This window comes from Mya arenaria, chromosome 1, assembly GCF_026914265.1.
Source record: "Mya arenaria isolate MELC-2E11 chromosome 1, ASM2691426v1".
NCBI classification, from domain to species: domain Eukaryota; kingdom Metazoa; phylum Mollusca; class Bivalvia; order Myida; family Myidae; genus Mya; species Mya arenaria.
The window spans coordinates 51,004,123-51,021,140 of record NC_069122.1 but is presented as its reverse complement, the minus strand read 5'-3'; the positions used below and the strand labels follow the sequence as shown (position 1 = coordinate 51,021,140).

Below are 17,018 nucleotides of genomic sequence, written 5' to 3'. Positions count from 1 at the left end.
GATCACATCATTTCGCAAACCTTCCTTAATAGATGCAATTTAATATCTGGATAGCTGTTTTCATGTATGAGTTTTTGTGGTGTTTAAACAATGGGCTTTATAATGATGTAGTTTATGTATGAAAATAATTTGTGTTTCTTAACCTGATTTTGAAATTGGTGACACCACTTTTAACTATGCCTTTAGTTCGATTTTTAAACCTTAAGGAGTAAAGGTGTAGAGACACCCTCACTAGTGCAATGCCACCTGTACTGTGATACAATTCCACGGGAGAACGCACTAGTCCTCGGTCTCCATCATGACATGGTGCACGAAGAGTTGAGCAAGCCACTTTCGTTCCTGGATAAGGTAAGACAACTTGATGCTTGAGCTCTAACATCAATGTCAATGCACATAGTATAGTTTCTGTAAGCAAACTTGATTCACATTCAAACCACGTGTTTACATGATATATTTTGTAAACTGTTACATTTAGTATTCAGACTTGCATATTTTGCGCTTTCTGAAGATATTTTTAGAATTCAAGTTTTCCAATCACTTTCTTGCAACAATCTACTGATCAAATTATGTAATCGAAACCAAACAGAGCCTAGTTTTACGATTTAAATAAAGTCTTGTGATAAGAAATTGGTCCACTCTTTCATTAAACTTTCATGGTAAATATATTTTGTTATGGTAGATCTAAACTTTGAGCATCCATTTCATCATTAATCGATATTTTAACTTTCTACATACAGCATTACTTTTATCAGTGGAATATTTTTAATTTAAATTCATACACCAACTGTGTTATCTAATCCCATGCCCAAGTAGCTGAGTGTGTACATAGGCATCAATCTTCTTCCACAGTACAACTAACATATTGGGACAAGTGTTGTTTACTTTGATATAATTTCATAAAAAAAAAACAAGCTGTTTTAATCAAACATGTAATACTAGCCTCTTGCTGTTTGTGTAATGTTACATAACATAAAACATTTATTATGTCATATCCAGCCTTCTTATTGTACTCATCATTCCTTTTGATGTAATTCATGTTACCTATACATTTTTTTCTTTTCAAAATCAGGCTAAGATCATGAGAGATGTGAGGCCGGAGGACCGGGACTCAAAGAAGTGGAAGCGGAGGATTGGCCTCATCTTCAAGGAAGATGTAACTAAAAAATATATATACATATATATTGTACCCCACTTGATTTTAATAATTTTTCCAGTCATAAAATTCAGATATGATGAGGTGGTATTATACTTAAACAATATTTTATATTTTTCATGAATGATATGAAAATAAAGAATTAAAGAAATTGCACCGTTTCCAGTCACAAGACTGATAATGATAACGTCTGACTATTCATGTAGTAAGCAAACCATGGAACTTTGTGCTCAATATTCTTGCATCGGCAGGTAAGAAGATGATGACTACAAAGATCAAATAAAAGGTAGGAAAAGTACAATAATTCAAAACTATCTGTTTATTTCAGAACCTGATGAAGGTGATGGGAAAGTTTTCCCTATATATGGCAGTGGCATCCCTGGAGGACAGCCTGTGGGAGCTTGCGGTGCGGGTGGAGGACAAGTTGTCGACTCCCATCGTAAAAACAATGATGGAGGTCCTGCCCGACCGCAAGAGGGATGCCCTTGAAGCCCTTGAAAAGGGAATGAACAACTTCAAAAGTTTGATGTGAGCATTTGTTTACCATTTAATGATATTCTGAAATTGTTTATACTCCTAAATTTACTTTGGTAATTGCTAAGGTATTGCAAAGGGAGACATTTTGTGTGTGTGGGAAAATCATTTAAGGGAATCTAAGGCCATTAAGCATAAGTGTTTGCTGTCATTTGATTCTAGCTACCCGTAGCATTTCTGTAAAAAGAAATTTATCAAATATATTTTTGAAAGCTTTTTTTACTATATTTATAATAATCATTGTTATACCGTTCTAGGAAGGAACCACCTCATAACATTCTTTTTAAAAATCCATGTTTTACGTTTTATCAGATGGTTAATTAAACACATTAATTTCAGTGCCAGTGTGAAGTCTGAGGAAGGGGAGGAAAAGTCCAATAAGCGAAAGGTAGGAAAAAATATTGAATATATATGTTTGAGTGGTCTTTGTTTTTTTTTATAAATAACTGTTTTTTACATAAGAGAAGAATTATGTACCTAAAATAATTTCAAAAGAACAGTGTTTGGTTTATGTGCACTGAAAAAAATAATAAAAAGCAATAGGTGCTAAAAAACACAAAATATTTTATGTCTTTAAGGACATAAAAACTTAAGTTGTCTAAATGTCTTCTTTTTAGGCTGAGAATGATGTTGAGGTTCTGCAGGAGGAGGTTTCTGTGAGTGCAGTGGAGTCCTCACCATCTCTTGAATTACAAGAGTTAAGGGTGATTATTAAATAGTTTCAAATGTTACCTTCTATAAATATAATTTCTATTCTTGAAGTTTGCTTATAATTGCTTTTCGGATTTTCAAAGTACTCAGAGGTCAAATTAATGTATCCTTGTCATAGCCTTGTTGTTGGTTTCTCTTGCATGTACAGCTTTCTGCAGTATACTTCGTTGTGATAAAAATATACTTAAACTTGTAATTAATTAACCAGTGACAATATGTAAATATGCCGAAAAGTGGTCATTAGGACCTAACATAGTTAAATAATATCTGTAAACTATTGAGTTTGCTTTCAGAAACGTTACGATGACCTCAAAGAAGCCTTCAACCGCCTGAAGGAAGAACAGTCCATGAAAGAAGTAAGTTCTGATTACTTTCAGTTCTATTGGTATTGGTTAAGTAAATGATTGTGCTAAAAGGAGTTTGTAGTAATCAGCTTAATATTTATGCAAAAAGCTACAGAAACATGCTCAGTAGCAAAAAGTTTAAACATAAACCCGGTTTAGTGCAAATGGGCAAACGCCAAAGACATAGAACACAAAATTACAAACAAGAAACATAGAACAGCACAAAACTCTACAAACAGCAAAGTGCATAAATACTATATATATATGTATATATATATATATATATATATATATATATATATATATATATATATATATATATATATATATATAATTGGTATGTTTATCAAGAATTGTTTGGTACCCGCCTTGGAAGGGTCAGTAAAATGTATATTTACTGGGTGTTTTTACCTGTTTATGTGCACAAACGTCACTCTTATCCCAACAATCCTTAACAAAAATAAAACGCAAAAGGTAAATCTTATCAAAGTATGCATTAACTTGTGGACACTTATCAATAAAACAAATAATAATAAACGAAAAGGTAAACACCAAGTACTTCTATGATTAGAGATCGCAACTCTATCTGCAGACGGAGGGAAACAATTCAGAGCACCTAATGCAAATACTTTTCAAAGATACGACAAATGAGTTAAGTTAAGTTTAGTTAAGTTAAGTTAAGTTGAGACAAATGAGAACCCTAGATGTAGTTCAGGGTATGTTCATATTCTTAATATTTGATGTATTGAATTTTTGAAAGAAGCAAGAAATTTAAGAATTTGATGGTGATGGTTTAAAAAGTATTATATTTCAATATGTTACTTATGTTATCATATTGCAGGACTTCAGTGATGGGGAGGAGGTATCCGTCATAAGGGTTGAAGACGGGCAGACCATTTTGTATGATGCTGTTATCTTAAAGAAAGGTATTGTGTTTTGCTTTTTCATTTAGTTCATAAACACTCTCAGATCTAAATAGAAAATAATGTTTGACACAATAACTAGGGTTTGTAGATATATCCCAAACACGATGTTGTTGGGTCTAGAGCGCAGAATTATCTTCCTGCAACAATTGGTCAATAAGGCCTGGCCCAACCATGAGTATTATGACCATCACAGCTTTAAGTGTGATAAATGCGAAAAGGAACATAAAACTGAAATTAAGTCACATTTAAACTACCCTAATTTTATTCACTGGATTTATTTAATAGTTACATTCCAACGTGACAATGTCTGTATGCTCTAACATGAATACACATTCATATGGTTGTCTTGTAACGCTTCAAATAAATTAAAAACTTGACATAACATGTTTATGGCACACCTAATATGGGAGATCCATGTTAAATTCACGTATATTTCTGTTTATATTAAATTCAACAGAAAATACATTGCTTTTTAGCTTAATTGAACAAGAACTATAACTATATCTAAGCTTACTACAGATTTATTGTCCTTTTTTAGCTTGTCTGATTTTTTAACCAAATGATGAGCTTTTTTCGTCACTTGATTGTCATCATTGTCATTGTCAGAGTAAGTAACTTACATGGAAACTTTCAAAGCTATCACTTTGAAACTTGGGGAACTTGTTAATCGTAAACCCCTCTTCACATTGTACCCTAAAAATGCTAAGTCTCATCTGTATTTTGGGGTAGAGAACATGAATTAAAGCTGATTTTGAGAATTGGACATAGCTTCTTCATTTTTTGTTGGATAAATTTCATTTTTTTTCACAGACAATAAATTGATAGTGCCTCCAATATATCAAACAGGGTTTTGAGTCACACATTTGGATTGGTAGGGGGAGGTTGGGAGATATTTAAGAATTCTTGGACTTTGTAATTTTAAAGTGATACTCTTATTCAAAATCAGTACAAACACATCTATAACAAACATACATTTTGAGTTATAAATCTTTAACTATTTCCTAAATAATGCATTTATGTAATCTATTAATTGCTGAAAACAAAATTTTAACCTAGTATTTAAAAACTGAAAACGCAAAAATATTAAATGATTGGTGAGTGCTATAAGATTTACTCTGATTAACTATCGTCTTATTAGGTTTCCTGCATCTTTCTTTCAAATTAAATTCTGTATCCTTCATAAGAACCATTTTTTTTATATTTTTAATCCTTGTGGCATATTTAAACAATTGTATTAATTGTTGTAAATCTTATTTGGCAGTACAAGTGCATCTTTAAGCTAGATTGATTGTTTTTAGTTAAGTTTTGCGATTAGTTCACTAACATCAAAGCTATCACTTTGAAACTGTTCATCTAATACTCTTCTTAACATTGTACCCTAAAGATGCTGAGTGACTTAACTGCATTTGGGTTGATAACATGAATTTTGATTGTTTTGGATGATTTTGAGAATTGAACTTAGCTTCTTCAATTTGTGTTGAATTGATTTCAATTTATTTCACAGAAATAAATGGATAATGCCTTCAATATATCAAACGGGTTTTTAAGTCACACATTTGGAAGGGTGGGGGGCATACTTTAGTACTATAGGACTTTGTAATTTTTAGCAAGTCTGTTTTTTTAGTTTGGTGCTTCAAACTTTTGGGATATCTATTCACTATCAAATGTACAATATGAAATAAATGAACCGTAAAAGGATAAAATCAGACGAGTGATCAGCATTTTCTTGTCAACTGCATCATTTTTAAATTACTCAATGGATTTAAATAAACAACAGACATTGGTTAAGCATGATACGTGAAGATACAGTGTACGATAATGGTATGACCTATTTACAAAAAACACGTTGCCATTCCTGTGCCTAGGAGGTTTCCGTTACTCCTGTGACAGCTCTTGAGTTTAGTATATAGACTCATGTAGTGGTTCTTCACCAAAATTGTTCAAGAAATGACATTGGAGTTAAAAGCTGGCCACGCTTCCGGGATTCCTTTTTCAATACACTTATTTCGTAGAATCTTAGAAGTTTGTCTTTGAACTCACATGACACAGACCCTAAATATTCAGTATTTATGTTTAGTTCAAAAGTTTACCTTGTCTTACCAACATCCATTTAATATATGTGTGATTGTGTACGTATTCGATTTAACTTTACTTTAAGAAGAAGGAGGTTTTTTTTAACTCATACGGACATTAACAATCCCATGTTTTTATCATCATAAAATTACGTGAACTATTTCAGTCCATTCAAATAGCTGTCATAATACATGACATATAATAGAGCAATTCATGGCTCCAATGGCCATGTTTAATTATGGGTTTGTTTTGTGCATTAACTTGTTTATTTGATTCATCATTAAAAGCTCACAGTCATGAACCTATTGTTTTTCTTCAGAGTATTACATTAAGTATGTGGCGGACAACCAAAGAGGTCGAGTTGGTCAGGCTTCCCTGAAGAAGAAGTAAAGGGCACAGACAGATATAAAACATTTGTTATATGTGTAAATAATGTACAAATATATGGTTCCTTTTCACATTGTGCCTATCTGTATAAAATACTGTTTTTCTATTGGTTGTCAATCAAACAGAATATAGTAATTATATCTGTTGATTTTTATAAATTTATTTAATTTTCTGCAGTCAATTGAATAAAATTGGTAAAGTTCTATGGTAAGGTAAAAGTTGCCCAAAATTGTTTTTGATTGGTCAATATTTGTCTGAATATTCATATTAACCAATGAAATCATTTACTTTTGCACTGTAGCCTAAAGATGACCTGTGGACAAATTATCAAAGTTTTATACAATCAACTGCCCTTGTCTCATAATTAAAGATAATAAATTATCATTTGTTTGGATGCAACACTGCAAAAATTTATAAGATGTTTTGCTTCAATAAGGTAATTGACTTTCAGCTGCAAAAGTACTAAGTTCATATATACTGTAGACTGATGATAAAGGACATTATGATTATAATTTGTTAAATTTAGCTATTCTTGCATTATTTTCCTGTGTAACTGAGCTGTATTTAAACAAGGTCATGAAATTTGAGATGTGATAATTACATATATATATACCGGAAATGAGTAGAAATCCCTGTTTGGTTATACACACTGTTGTGGTACGTTGGTCCCCCTATTTTTCACGTGGATCGGAGATGAAGTCCTTTGATGATTAGAAAATGGTAAAATATCTCAAATGGACAAAACAGCAAAAATCCCATTTGCCTGATTAGATAAACAATGCAAAATGCTTTCATACAAAAAATTCCTCGTTTGGGAATAGCCTTGTTTCCGGTAAACTAGAATTTCAACGATATCCAAAAAATGTTCAATGAACAAATTAGCACAACAACGGTTTTGGCAGACAAACAAAAAAAGAATGTTTAGCTTAGCAACGACTTAAAGTGGAATTGACAGTGAAGGGACAAACAAAGCTTACACAAAAATAGCTTCTTTTTTTTTCTTTTGCATTCTTTTAAATCCAAGAAAAGGCTTTTTGCAAAGCATAGGAGTATAATTCAAAGATTAGTACTATTCGCAGTAAGTCTGGATACAGTTTATGCTGTAGATAATGTCTGTTTGATAACCATGTGTACCTCAGAATCTCTGTTTGCTCAAAACTCCGAAAACATTCTTACACACATTTAAAATTGTGAATGTTTATCATTCAGCTTTTGGTATTTTATTTGAACTCAATAACACCAGCCACATCATTTTCTTTGAATTTGACTCAGTTAAATAAAGACCAGAAAAGTCAATGACGTGTTTACGTATGTATAAACGAATTAACCACTCCGCAAAAAGTATATGCTTGTTGTTTTCTTATTTGCTAAGTGCTATGTGTCCTTTGAGTGTCTTCAATTGTTTAGAAATTTACAGTTCAAAGAAAAAAATAGATTAAACAGTCTCCAAATCATTTGAAAGCACTGCGGCTGTACCTTCTAGAAAACCAAGGAAGTATCTCAATAATGACGGGTCAAAATATAATAAATGAGATTCAAATGTGTATAATAGTATATAATATCTGATCGACATTATAACATAGAGTAAATAATGTATATGAATGTGCAACATTTCATCTGAGAAAATATGTATCAATGGAGTGCTTGTGAGTGTGTATATCTAATGAATGGTGTTAAAAGATTACGTTCAGCAAAGCGCACAAACAGTTCATATTTCGATTTATAGAAACGTTCAATCAATCAAGTATGTAAATTAATAATTAGAAAGGTAAATATTTGATTCTTATATTACAAACTTTCTTTGATTATGTTGACCTGCTAACCATATGCTTTAAGCGATAGCTTCTTTTTTTAAACTTGTCTGTTAATTATAAATTTATGAGAACGAAGTTGTGCAAGACCTTCTACCTTAATTTAATCTGTTTTAGTATTACGCAAATTACAAAGCATAGATTGAATGCAAGATTTCTTGATTATATTTTCTGAAACGGCGTCGGTGAAATTACCGAAATCCCGAAATCCTTGTAAATACCCAAATCTCCTTTCATTTTCATAGGTATATATCGTTTTCTTTTATACGCCCGGATTTAATACTTTATTGTCTTCGAATGTTGTATGCCGTAATTGTTGGAGGTTGGAGAGGGGTGGAGAAGTTGGAGGAGGGGTAGGGGTGGGTTCGTGGTGACTAAAACCCGGGACCCACTTTCATTTACATAAGTTCATACAAAAGAAGAGTATGTGAGGAGGTTCTTACGCCGTTGCTTCAAAACTGCATTGTGTTTATGGCTTGTATGCCGTAGTTGTTCGTGGTTGGAGAGGGCAGTGCATGGGAGTCAAATGAGGTGGTGGGGGCGAAAACCCGGAACCTTCTGTCATTTTCAAAAGAACCTACAATAGAGTATGCGACTTGGTTCGTATGCCGGGATGATCTAATTCATTGTGTTCATCGCCGCTTGTATGCCACACGTAGTCGTATGTGGGGGGGGGTAGTACAACCCGGCACTCTTTTTATGTTCATAAGTAAATACAATAGAGTATGAGAGGCGGTTTGTACGCCAGGATTAATTACTTCATTGTGTCATCACTTGTATGCCGTAGTTGGTTGTAGTTTGAGAGGGGAAGTGGAGTCGGTGGAGAGGGGTTGGGGTGACTTAAACGTAATCAAAATTAACGAAGTATGATAACATGCTTTGATCATTCAATTTCTTTTATGAAAATTGTACTGTATTGGACGGCACCGCACGGTACTGCACAGCAACACACTCAAATATGAGATCTGACAAGACAGCAGACGGTTATAAAGATAAAGAGCAATACACAGAAGTTGTGTACTTTACACGGGCTGGTCATTTTGTTGTCGTAGATATTGATATGTAATGTTTTAACTTCAAACTAGTAGTTCAATATCACATTATATTTTTTTATTGATTTATTTTTTATTTTTAGTATACACATCGTATTATATAGTCATAAGTGACAGCATGGTTCCAAATACTGACAGCACGATAAGAATCTGTCACAGCGGGGTGTCATTATGGTAGGTAACAGACATGGACCAATATCCATATCGATATTGAGACGTGTATTGCATGTATGTATTTAAATTGTATGCTTTATGATATTAAATCTTATATTATGCCTTTATTCATTAAGTACACTTTCCTATCGTGACCAATGTTAAAATGATGTTGATGATTCGTATTTACGTACAGTGATGGTATTTTAGTGAAATTGTATTATTTGCATTTCTTTCTTCACGAGATTTTGCAATGAAACATACCAAGCGATTCCACATAACAGTTGAGACACATACAAATCGTTATGATACACATAAGGACAATTGTATAATCAACTCCCGCTGGATACCAATTATTCACATTTCTCGACACACAACTTGTTCATAATACACATTTATTATTTTTATTGGTTAACTTTATATTGCACCCTTTCGATACACGCGTTCAAAGGCGCTTTACAACGAAATAAACGGATAACTTATTACAGGCAATATCAATAAAAAATATGACACCTTTAAAACAATCAATATACGACATACTAAAAATACGAAAAGCAATCAAACAAATATAAAATGTAATATTGAACTAGTCGTTAAAACATTAACATATATGAAATTGAAAGGACTTCCCGGGATTTAGCCCCTCCCCCTCGTCCGACGTCCACACCCCTCTCCACCCACCAACAACTTTGGCTTACAGGTCACGACCAAAATGAAGTATTAAATATCAGCTTACACACCCTCGCATACTCTTTTGTATGTAAGGTACGAGCCCTACCCTCCTTTACCTCTACACTTTGAAATGAGGTATGTGAAGGTAGTATTTGTAACTTCTTCATAGCCACCCCAATTCCTCCGACTTCACCACGCATCTCAAACCAACAACAACGGCACACAGGCCACCTCGCAGACTCTGTTGTATGTAAAGTATGATCCCTACCATCCATTACCTCCACGCTATGAAATGAAGTATCGGAAAGTAGTTTTGAGACTTCTTAAATGTAAATTTAGTGGTTCATGGTATTCCAGTTGGGACTGTACACCAGATTGGCACCAAAAAAGTATTTTCTGTAACGAATCTCAGGACAATTATCTAATAAAATGTGTTACGCTTTGATATCATAATTGTAAAAAAAGTACCAAAATGTAAAAAACAAATTGTGTCGGAGATCGAGTTCGAACCCGTGTCGCCAAAATTGCAGTCCAGCGTCGTATCCACTGAGCTGCGACGGCTAACTCTATATGGGAGACATAATTAAGCTATACACCTACCTCGGTAATATCACGTGATAACACCGACTAGCCAATCACGCTTAAGGAAGGAATTATACCTGGTAGACATACCCAGGAAAATTTTTTTAATCGAAAAATACGAAATAACTGCTAAATTTAAATAAATTGTTAACTATGTGGTACTTAAGTAAGTTTCAATGCATTTTACTCATCGATGCCAAGTCAGTTTTCGACAATTTTCTTTGTTTTTCGCTATTTTATCATACGGAGTACAGCCCCTTTCAATAGAACATACGATAGAAACAACCTTAATTTAACACAATAAAAGTGATGATTTAACGGCAATTGTTATAATAATGTCAATTAGAGTTTTTCACAATTCTGACGGTATTTTTCTGTCAATTGTTACTCAGTCAAGCTTCCTTACCAAAAGCCAACAGGTAAACGGTTTTATAGAACGAACAGAAAACACGCAATCACTACTCAAATGCTTCATGCATTTTTTAAACTCCAAGATACTAATCTAGTTTTCGGTAAGGATTTCAAAGCTGTAAAAGTTTATTACGGCACCTCTGGAGCGTGTTTTGTACTTGAATCAGTTATTTCTAAGAGCTCTAAACTTATGAAAGCTGAAAAAGATAGTATTGTTACAATAAACGTCTGAGGTTATTTAAGTATACAGTTCAAGTCTTATGATGCTGGTGTTTTTGCTATAGAAATATAAAAGAATAGCAGTATAAACAGGTAAAGGTGTGCAATACCAGTTGGCATGTTTTACACACATGCACAAAAGTGCATTTTTTTGTATTGAACCCTTGTAAATATTGCTTTAACGATGCTTGAACATTTTAGATAAAGTTATCTCGCATTTTTACAGTTCTCCTTTAAAGTTGCATTTTCAACCGTATGTATCTAAAGACATAGAAACCTTAGTTGCAAAACCTTTTATCTCGAATGTTTTCTTTAACTATTCATTCAATGCATTCAAATGACACTGTTATTCAATTGAGTTTTCAAGCACCTCTCCGTAACATAAACAGAACATTATCAAAAGAACATTATTAAAAGGCCATGAGATTGAATAAGCACATCGTTAATAGAGTTTTTCCAAGAAAGTAAACACTTGAACGATATTCGATCGTTTTATACGTACTAGTTCATGTCGTGTGTCAATTAGAAACACCGTATATCTAGAAATCTAATAAAGCATCCAAATTTACTTTTAATTAAGATCTTGTCAGGAATATGTCAGATAAAATTACTTTACATCATAAAGGTGCTTTTAACAGCCTAGTAAACAAACACTACTACGTGATAGGGATATGGCTGTGTAACATTTCCTTTTAAAAAAATATTCATAGGGGAAATATATATACTGACATGGTGTTTGTTTATGTTAATTCATTAGCGATCGATTGCGAGGGCATTTGTTAGCTGATATGAATCACTCTCAGGTACGTTTGCTGAATAGAAATCAGTACTATTTCCTTGTATTTAATTAGTTATCATTCTTTTTTATTCATCGAATTATTTCATCCGTCATCAACAGAACAATTCTGCATTATCTAGAACTCACTAATACAGCTATATGAATATTGAAACAAAAACTGGAAATAACTGAACCACCTGAACAATTAAATATGCATGTCGGAAATAAGCGTTGCTTCAAAACAGCCATGACAAATATTTAAGAGCAATGTACTATAGAGAAATTATAGGTTTCATAAGGATTAATTTTGCTAGAAATACAAATGAGGACTTTTACGCTTACTGTTCTTTGTGTTTTAGTTGTATGTCGGTTATAGACCATCTGAAGTTATTCATCTGTCTACTCTGACCGTTATATGTCACATATGAACCTCTCTCCAAAAATTGCCTGTTTCGCCATCAAAAGGAGCCTCTGTGCTTTTTAACAAAGACCTAGAGAAATACTGTACATTTTTATTTAAAACAAATGTCATGCGAACATTTTCGATTAAAGAATCTTCAATGAAGTAATCATTCTATTTTGCTGGTTGCTGTAACACTCTGGTATCTGTAGTTTACACACTGCCACACACTGCCAATACTATCTTTCACCATAACAGTCTACTCGTACCTTGCGATTTGTCCCTGTACGTTGGCTTGTTATACGCGTTTCACGTCGGCTAACGTGTCAATACCTTAGTGTTCACTGACCATGTGGTCTCGTTAACTCTATTGAGAATCCGCGAACCATTAATATCTAATTATAAAAGTTTTAATTTGAAAGAGTATATCTATAATCTTGTGAGTGATGAACCATTTGAGTATCCGTTCATGCATTTTATTACATTCTTGATATGGAATCAGCGATCTCGCATCGATTGCAGTACCGATCATATATACTCAGATCAAACTGTCTTACTGACATTTATTAACATTTAAACACGATCATATGAGGACAATTACGTCATTTTAGAATACAAGCACAAACAACTACCATACGTGTCATTAAAATGATATGGGTGACAATGCGTGTTATAGAAATAATTCTTATCATTCATGGCGTCTGATGCAGAACAGAAGAACAGAACAAAGTTTATTTCGTATAAAACACTTCACATAATTAAGAAAATGATATAAGTCAAAGATGACCATTGATCATAACTAAATTGCATTACTGTGGTAAATGTTATGGTTATTATTTTGAAAGATATTTCTAACAGCAAAATAATTATTTCTACTAATGATTTTTATATTTTGCAGCAAACGCCTTTAGACTTTTGAGTTATTTCTTTCTTTTATGAACTGAAAACACTGATGATTTTTATGAACAGGTGAGTTGTACAAAGGCTGTAACATGTATAAACTCACCTAGTTTTATATAGTATTTGTGAAGTGTGTTGCATGTGGAGTTTTGTGTTCTTGTTTGTGGCAGATTGTTTTCTGTTCTGTGTTACAGTCGTTGATCCTGTGCCACGTAACGGGGTTTATGATTAAACTGCGAATACTGTTCTTGTTTTTGTAATGTTACATATAAATATGACTACAAAGAAAAGGAACAGAATCTACAGTGGCAAACACAGAAGACAATCAAACACTACTGTGAACTTGTTGCAGAGCAAAACATAAATAGGAAAGACTAAACAAACAAGTTTGAAAAATCCATTATATTCCATCAAACAAGCTTTCAATATTCCAGTATCAGTATATCTTCCAACTAACAATCGTATTTACAAATTTTATTGCGCATGCTCATTTTTATTTAAGCCAAAACCACGCATACGCTTGAGTCAGGTATGAAAAATAACTGTGGTCGACATAGCGAAAAAGTCGGGTTAAAAACTCTATTTTATATAGAATAAGAAGGAATAAATTCGGGACCGGAAAAAAAAAGTCGACATAACCGGAAAGTCGACTTATCCAACGTCGACATAGCGAGGCTCGACTGTATATATTTTTTATTACTTTCATCAATTAAACCCTGCTTCAAATATATTAAAGACATGAAAACATATCATTTATATAAATACAATGATGAAACGAAACTATACTTTTATTAAATACTGTATTATGAACGGTATAATGATATTTAAAAAAGTACAATAACAAAATACATTCAATTTAAATGAAAATATGAGCTCAATACCTATTTAAAAAAACATTTGTTTTTTAATCATGCTTTATTTAGAATTGAATGTGTCGTTATGTGTGATGTTAACCGGGTGATGTGCCATCACTAACTCATATCAAGACGTCAAATGGCGCTCGTATACTTAACACAAACGGATATTACCTAAGTTGATATCACTTAAATATTTATTTCAATTTGGGTTTTTTGTTTTGTGCTTTTAAAGACGCCGAACACTTTCAAGAAAAAAATCTTCACTGAATAATAAAAGGCTATCGCAGAAAAACCGATGTCCCTCTAATTTCTTAATGGGACGTAAATACAAATATATAAAGGTATTTCCGGAAGCTTTTTACAATGAGCATTAACATTTCAATATAAACTAAGGAGAATCATCTCCAAATTCCCATTAGTCTCAAAAGAACCTTTTAAAACCATCAGTTTCTACAAATAAAAACAAAAATGACATGTAAACTACAACATGCAAAGTTAAACTACCTTGAACTATTGTTCACTGAGGGCTGTGGTGGGGGATTAAAACCGCATTAGAGATTACGACCGCACACATGCACACTCGTTTATTAATAAAACATGATGACGACAACACACTAAACGCACGCACACGCACACGCGCACGCACACGCGCACACACACGCACACGCACACACACACACACGCGCGCGCGCGCACAAGCACACGCACACGCACGCACGCACGCACGCACGCATGCACGCACGCACACATACACTCACGCGCGCGCGCAAACACACAAACACAGGCATACACACACGCACGCACATATACACGCACGCACGCACGCATGCACACGCACACAAGCACACGCACACGCAAGCACGCACGCACGCGCACACATACACGCACACACACACTCACGCGCGCGCGCAAACACACACACAGGCATACACACACGCACGCTCATATGCACGCACGCACGCTCGCACGAGTGCGCGTACAAACACACACACACACACAAAACAGTTTTTATTGGAAAGTTTTGGGGTTCACAACGTACATTACATGCAATTGCGCAAGTTTGTCAGCTTTAGGGGTCAGATTGTTTATACTTATGAACTTCTGTAAATGGTCTTCCGGACTGGAAGCAATTTGATTTTACGTGTTTTTTTTATTTTCTATATATTAAATCTTATCGTTACATACATGAACAAGATTACGAACAAGATATTAGTCGCCTCGGCAGCACGGAAACAACACATCGAATTAATCACCTTACTCTTATGAAACTGCGAGTTTTATCCATGTAAATAGCAAAAAATATTAACGCAATCACCTTAGACGAAATAACTTGTGAGATTATATTAGGTAAAGCAAGACGTTTCAAGAAGATTTTCAAACGTTAAAAAAACACATAGTAACTTTATATTCATTGCACTTACAATATAATAATGAAATCGGACAATCTAAAAAAAATAAGAACGTTTAGAACACATGTTTCGTTTGTGCATAACATGGCGTTTGGAACCATTCGACATTTTGAAAATAATAAGTGGGATGTTATATAATTCTGCATCCTGGTCTCTCGAAGTTTAACCCTTACGTCCTTCTCAGTTCATGGTTTAAATAGTTAAACAATATAAGCGTGTATGCAACGATAACATGATAGGGTTGAAAGCAGCTAGGTCAAATAGGAGTTGCTTCATATACACGATGAAATTGGAATATTTTTCGATAAATGATAAATGATAAATTTCATTATCGGAGATATGAGCACATGTCTAGATTGAAAGATAAAACATATTTTAATCTGAAGGAAATGGGAGATTATAACTAAAGACAATAAGCATTTTCATATTTAATCGGTGATCTTTCACTAAACAACATTGAAATTCCTCCAATAGAAAATGATAACATCACATTATTTAAGAAACAGGAGTTTTTTTCATGTGAAATTATATTTGAAACTGTTCAGTATTTATCTAATGCTTTTAAATAAATTACGGAGGCTCCTTTGTGGAAAAAAACAGGCTACGCCTATATTTCTACCTCTTAAGCATAAAATGAGTCATTGGTCAAGTGGTCAAGTTAGTCTTACTTACCGTTGGACATTCCCATATGTACAGGTATGTTTAATAAATAATCATGTTGACCTTGTGGTCTTGTCAGACATTATATGAGACGCTATGTCATAGCAATGAAACACTTTTATTTTTTCTATAAATTATTTAATTTTGAGACGTACTGGGACATGAAACAATGTGATATTTTTGATGGTGAAAATTGTAATAATAGTTCAGCATGTCGAAATTGTATGTTTAAAGGCTCTTTAAAGTGTGTAAGCGGCGATAACTAGTCATGAATTTCCGTTTTACGTGTAATCTGCACCAACAATACGAATGTAACAGGTAACCCTATATGTATTAACCGGTATGTCTTATATCAGAACTTTTGATTGGTCCAATCTTATAAAGTATGTTTGATGTAGTAGTTTGAATATGTAATATAATCCCGTACACTTATACAGATTAAACACCTAAAGGCCACCTATCTATCTATCTATCTATCTATCTATTTATTTCAATATTGGGTAAATACTTCAAATATCTTGTGAAAGTATGTCAAATGTGAATGCCTGTGGTTTCAATATATCATCTAAAACAGCGAGATAGCTATCCAGCGCGTCCAAAGATTTATTGCGGCAACTAAGAGACTTAACTACATAATTACTAGGGTCGCATCTTAATGATGATGAATTGCTAAACCGTGATCTTGACACAGAGCGGTAATCATTATGCGGCAATTCTCTTTTAGAGAAACAATTGTTTGTTTACCAACTGAAACTTTTAGATAATATCTGTTTATATATTAACTCTGTAAAGTTTCGTGTGTTTCTCTTGTGGATTGATTGTTTGCATTATGGAGTTTTCGTATTGTTCCATTAAACAATATAGCATTAGCTTGCTTGTCCCTGTAATTTTAATGGACATTTGTTTCACTATTATTTCAATATTTATATGAAAAACTACAGAAGTAAGCTCAGTAGCCGAAAATTTAAAAAGAGATAACCCGTTTG

At 33.5% G+C, this 17,018-nt stretch overlaps 1 protein-coding gene across 5 annotated transcripts in view; it reads left to right on the top strand.

Moving 5' to 3' along the window:
• Positions 1 to 7,948, top strand: part of LOC128238487 (uncharacterized) — a 67,984-nt gene extending 60,036 nt beyond the window's left edge. For 3 of the 5 annotated variants that reach the window (XM_052954473.1, XM_052954482.1, XM_052954455.1), the window contains 8 exons: positions 207 to 348; positions 1,070 to 1,153; positions 1,482 to 1,681; positions 2,027 to 2,075; positions 2,305 to 2,391; positions 2,692 to 2,754; positions 3,584 to 3,668; positions 6,061 to 7,948. In XM_052954473.1, coding sequence (XP_052810433.1) covers positions 207 to 348; positions 1,070 to 1,153; positions 1,482 to 1,681; positions 2,027 to 2,075; positions 2,305 to 2,391; positions 2,692 to 2,754; positions 3,584 to 3,668; positions 6,061 to 6,131 — 781 coding nt within the window. In that variant the 3' untranslated portion in view covers positions 6,132 to 7,948. Of the gene's footprint in view, positions 1 to 206; positions 349 to 1,069; positions 1,154 to 1,481; positions 1,682 to 2,026; positions 2,077 to 2,304; positions 2,392 to 2,691; positions 2,755 to 3,583; positions 3,669 to 6,060 lie in introns of those variants that run through there. The other 2 variants (XM_052954464.1, XR_008261715.1) reach the window with 2 other exon arrangements.
• Positions 7,949 to 17,018: the final 9,070 nt, after the last annotated feature.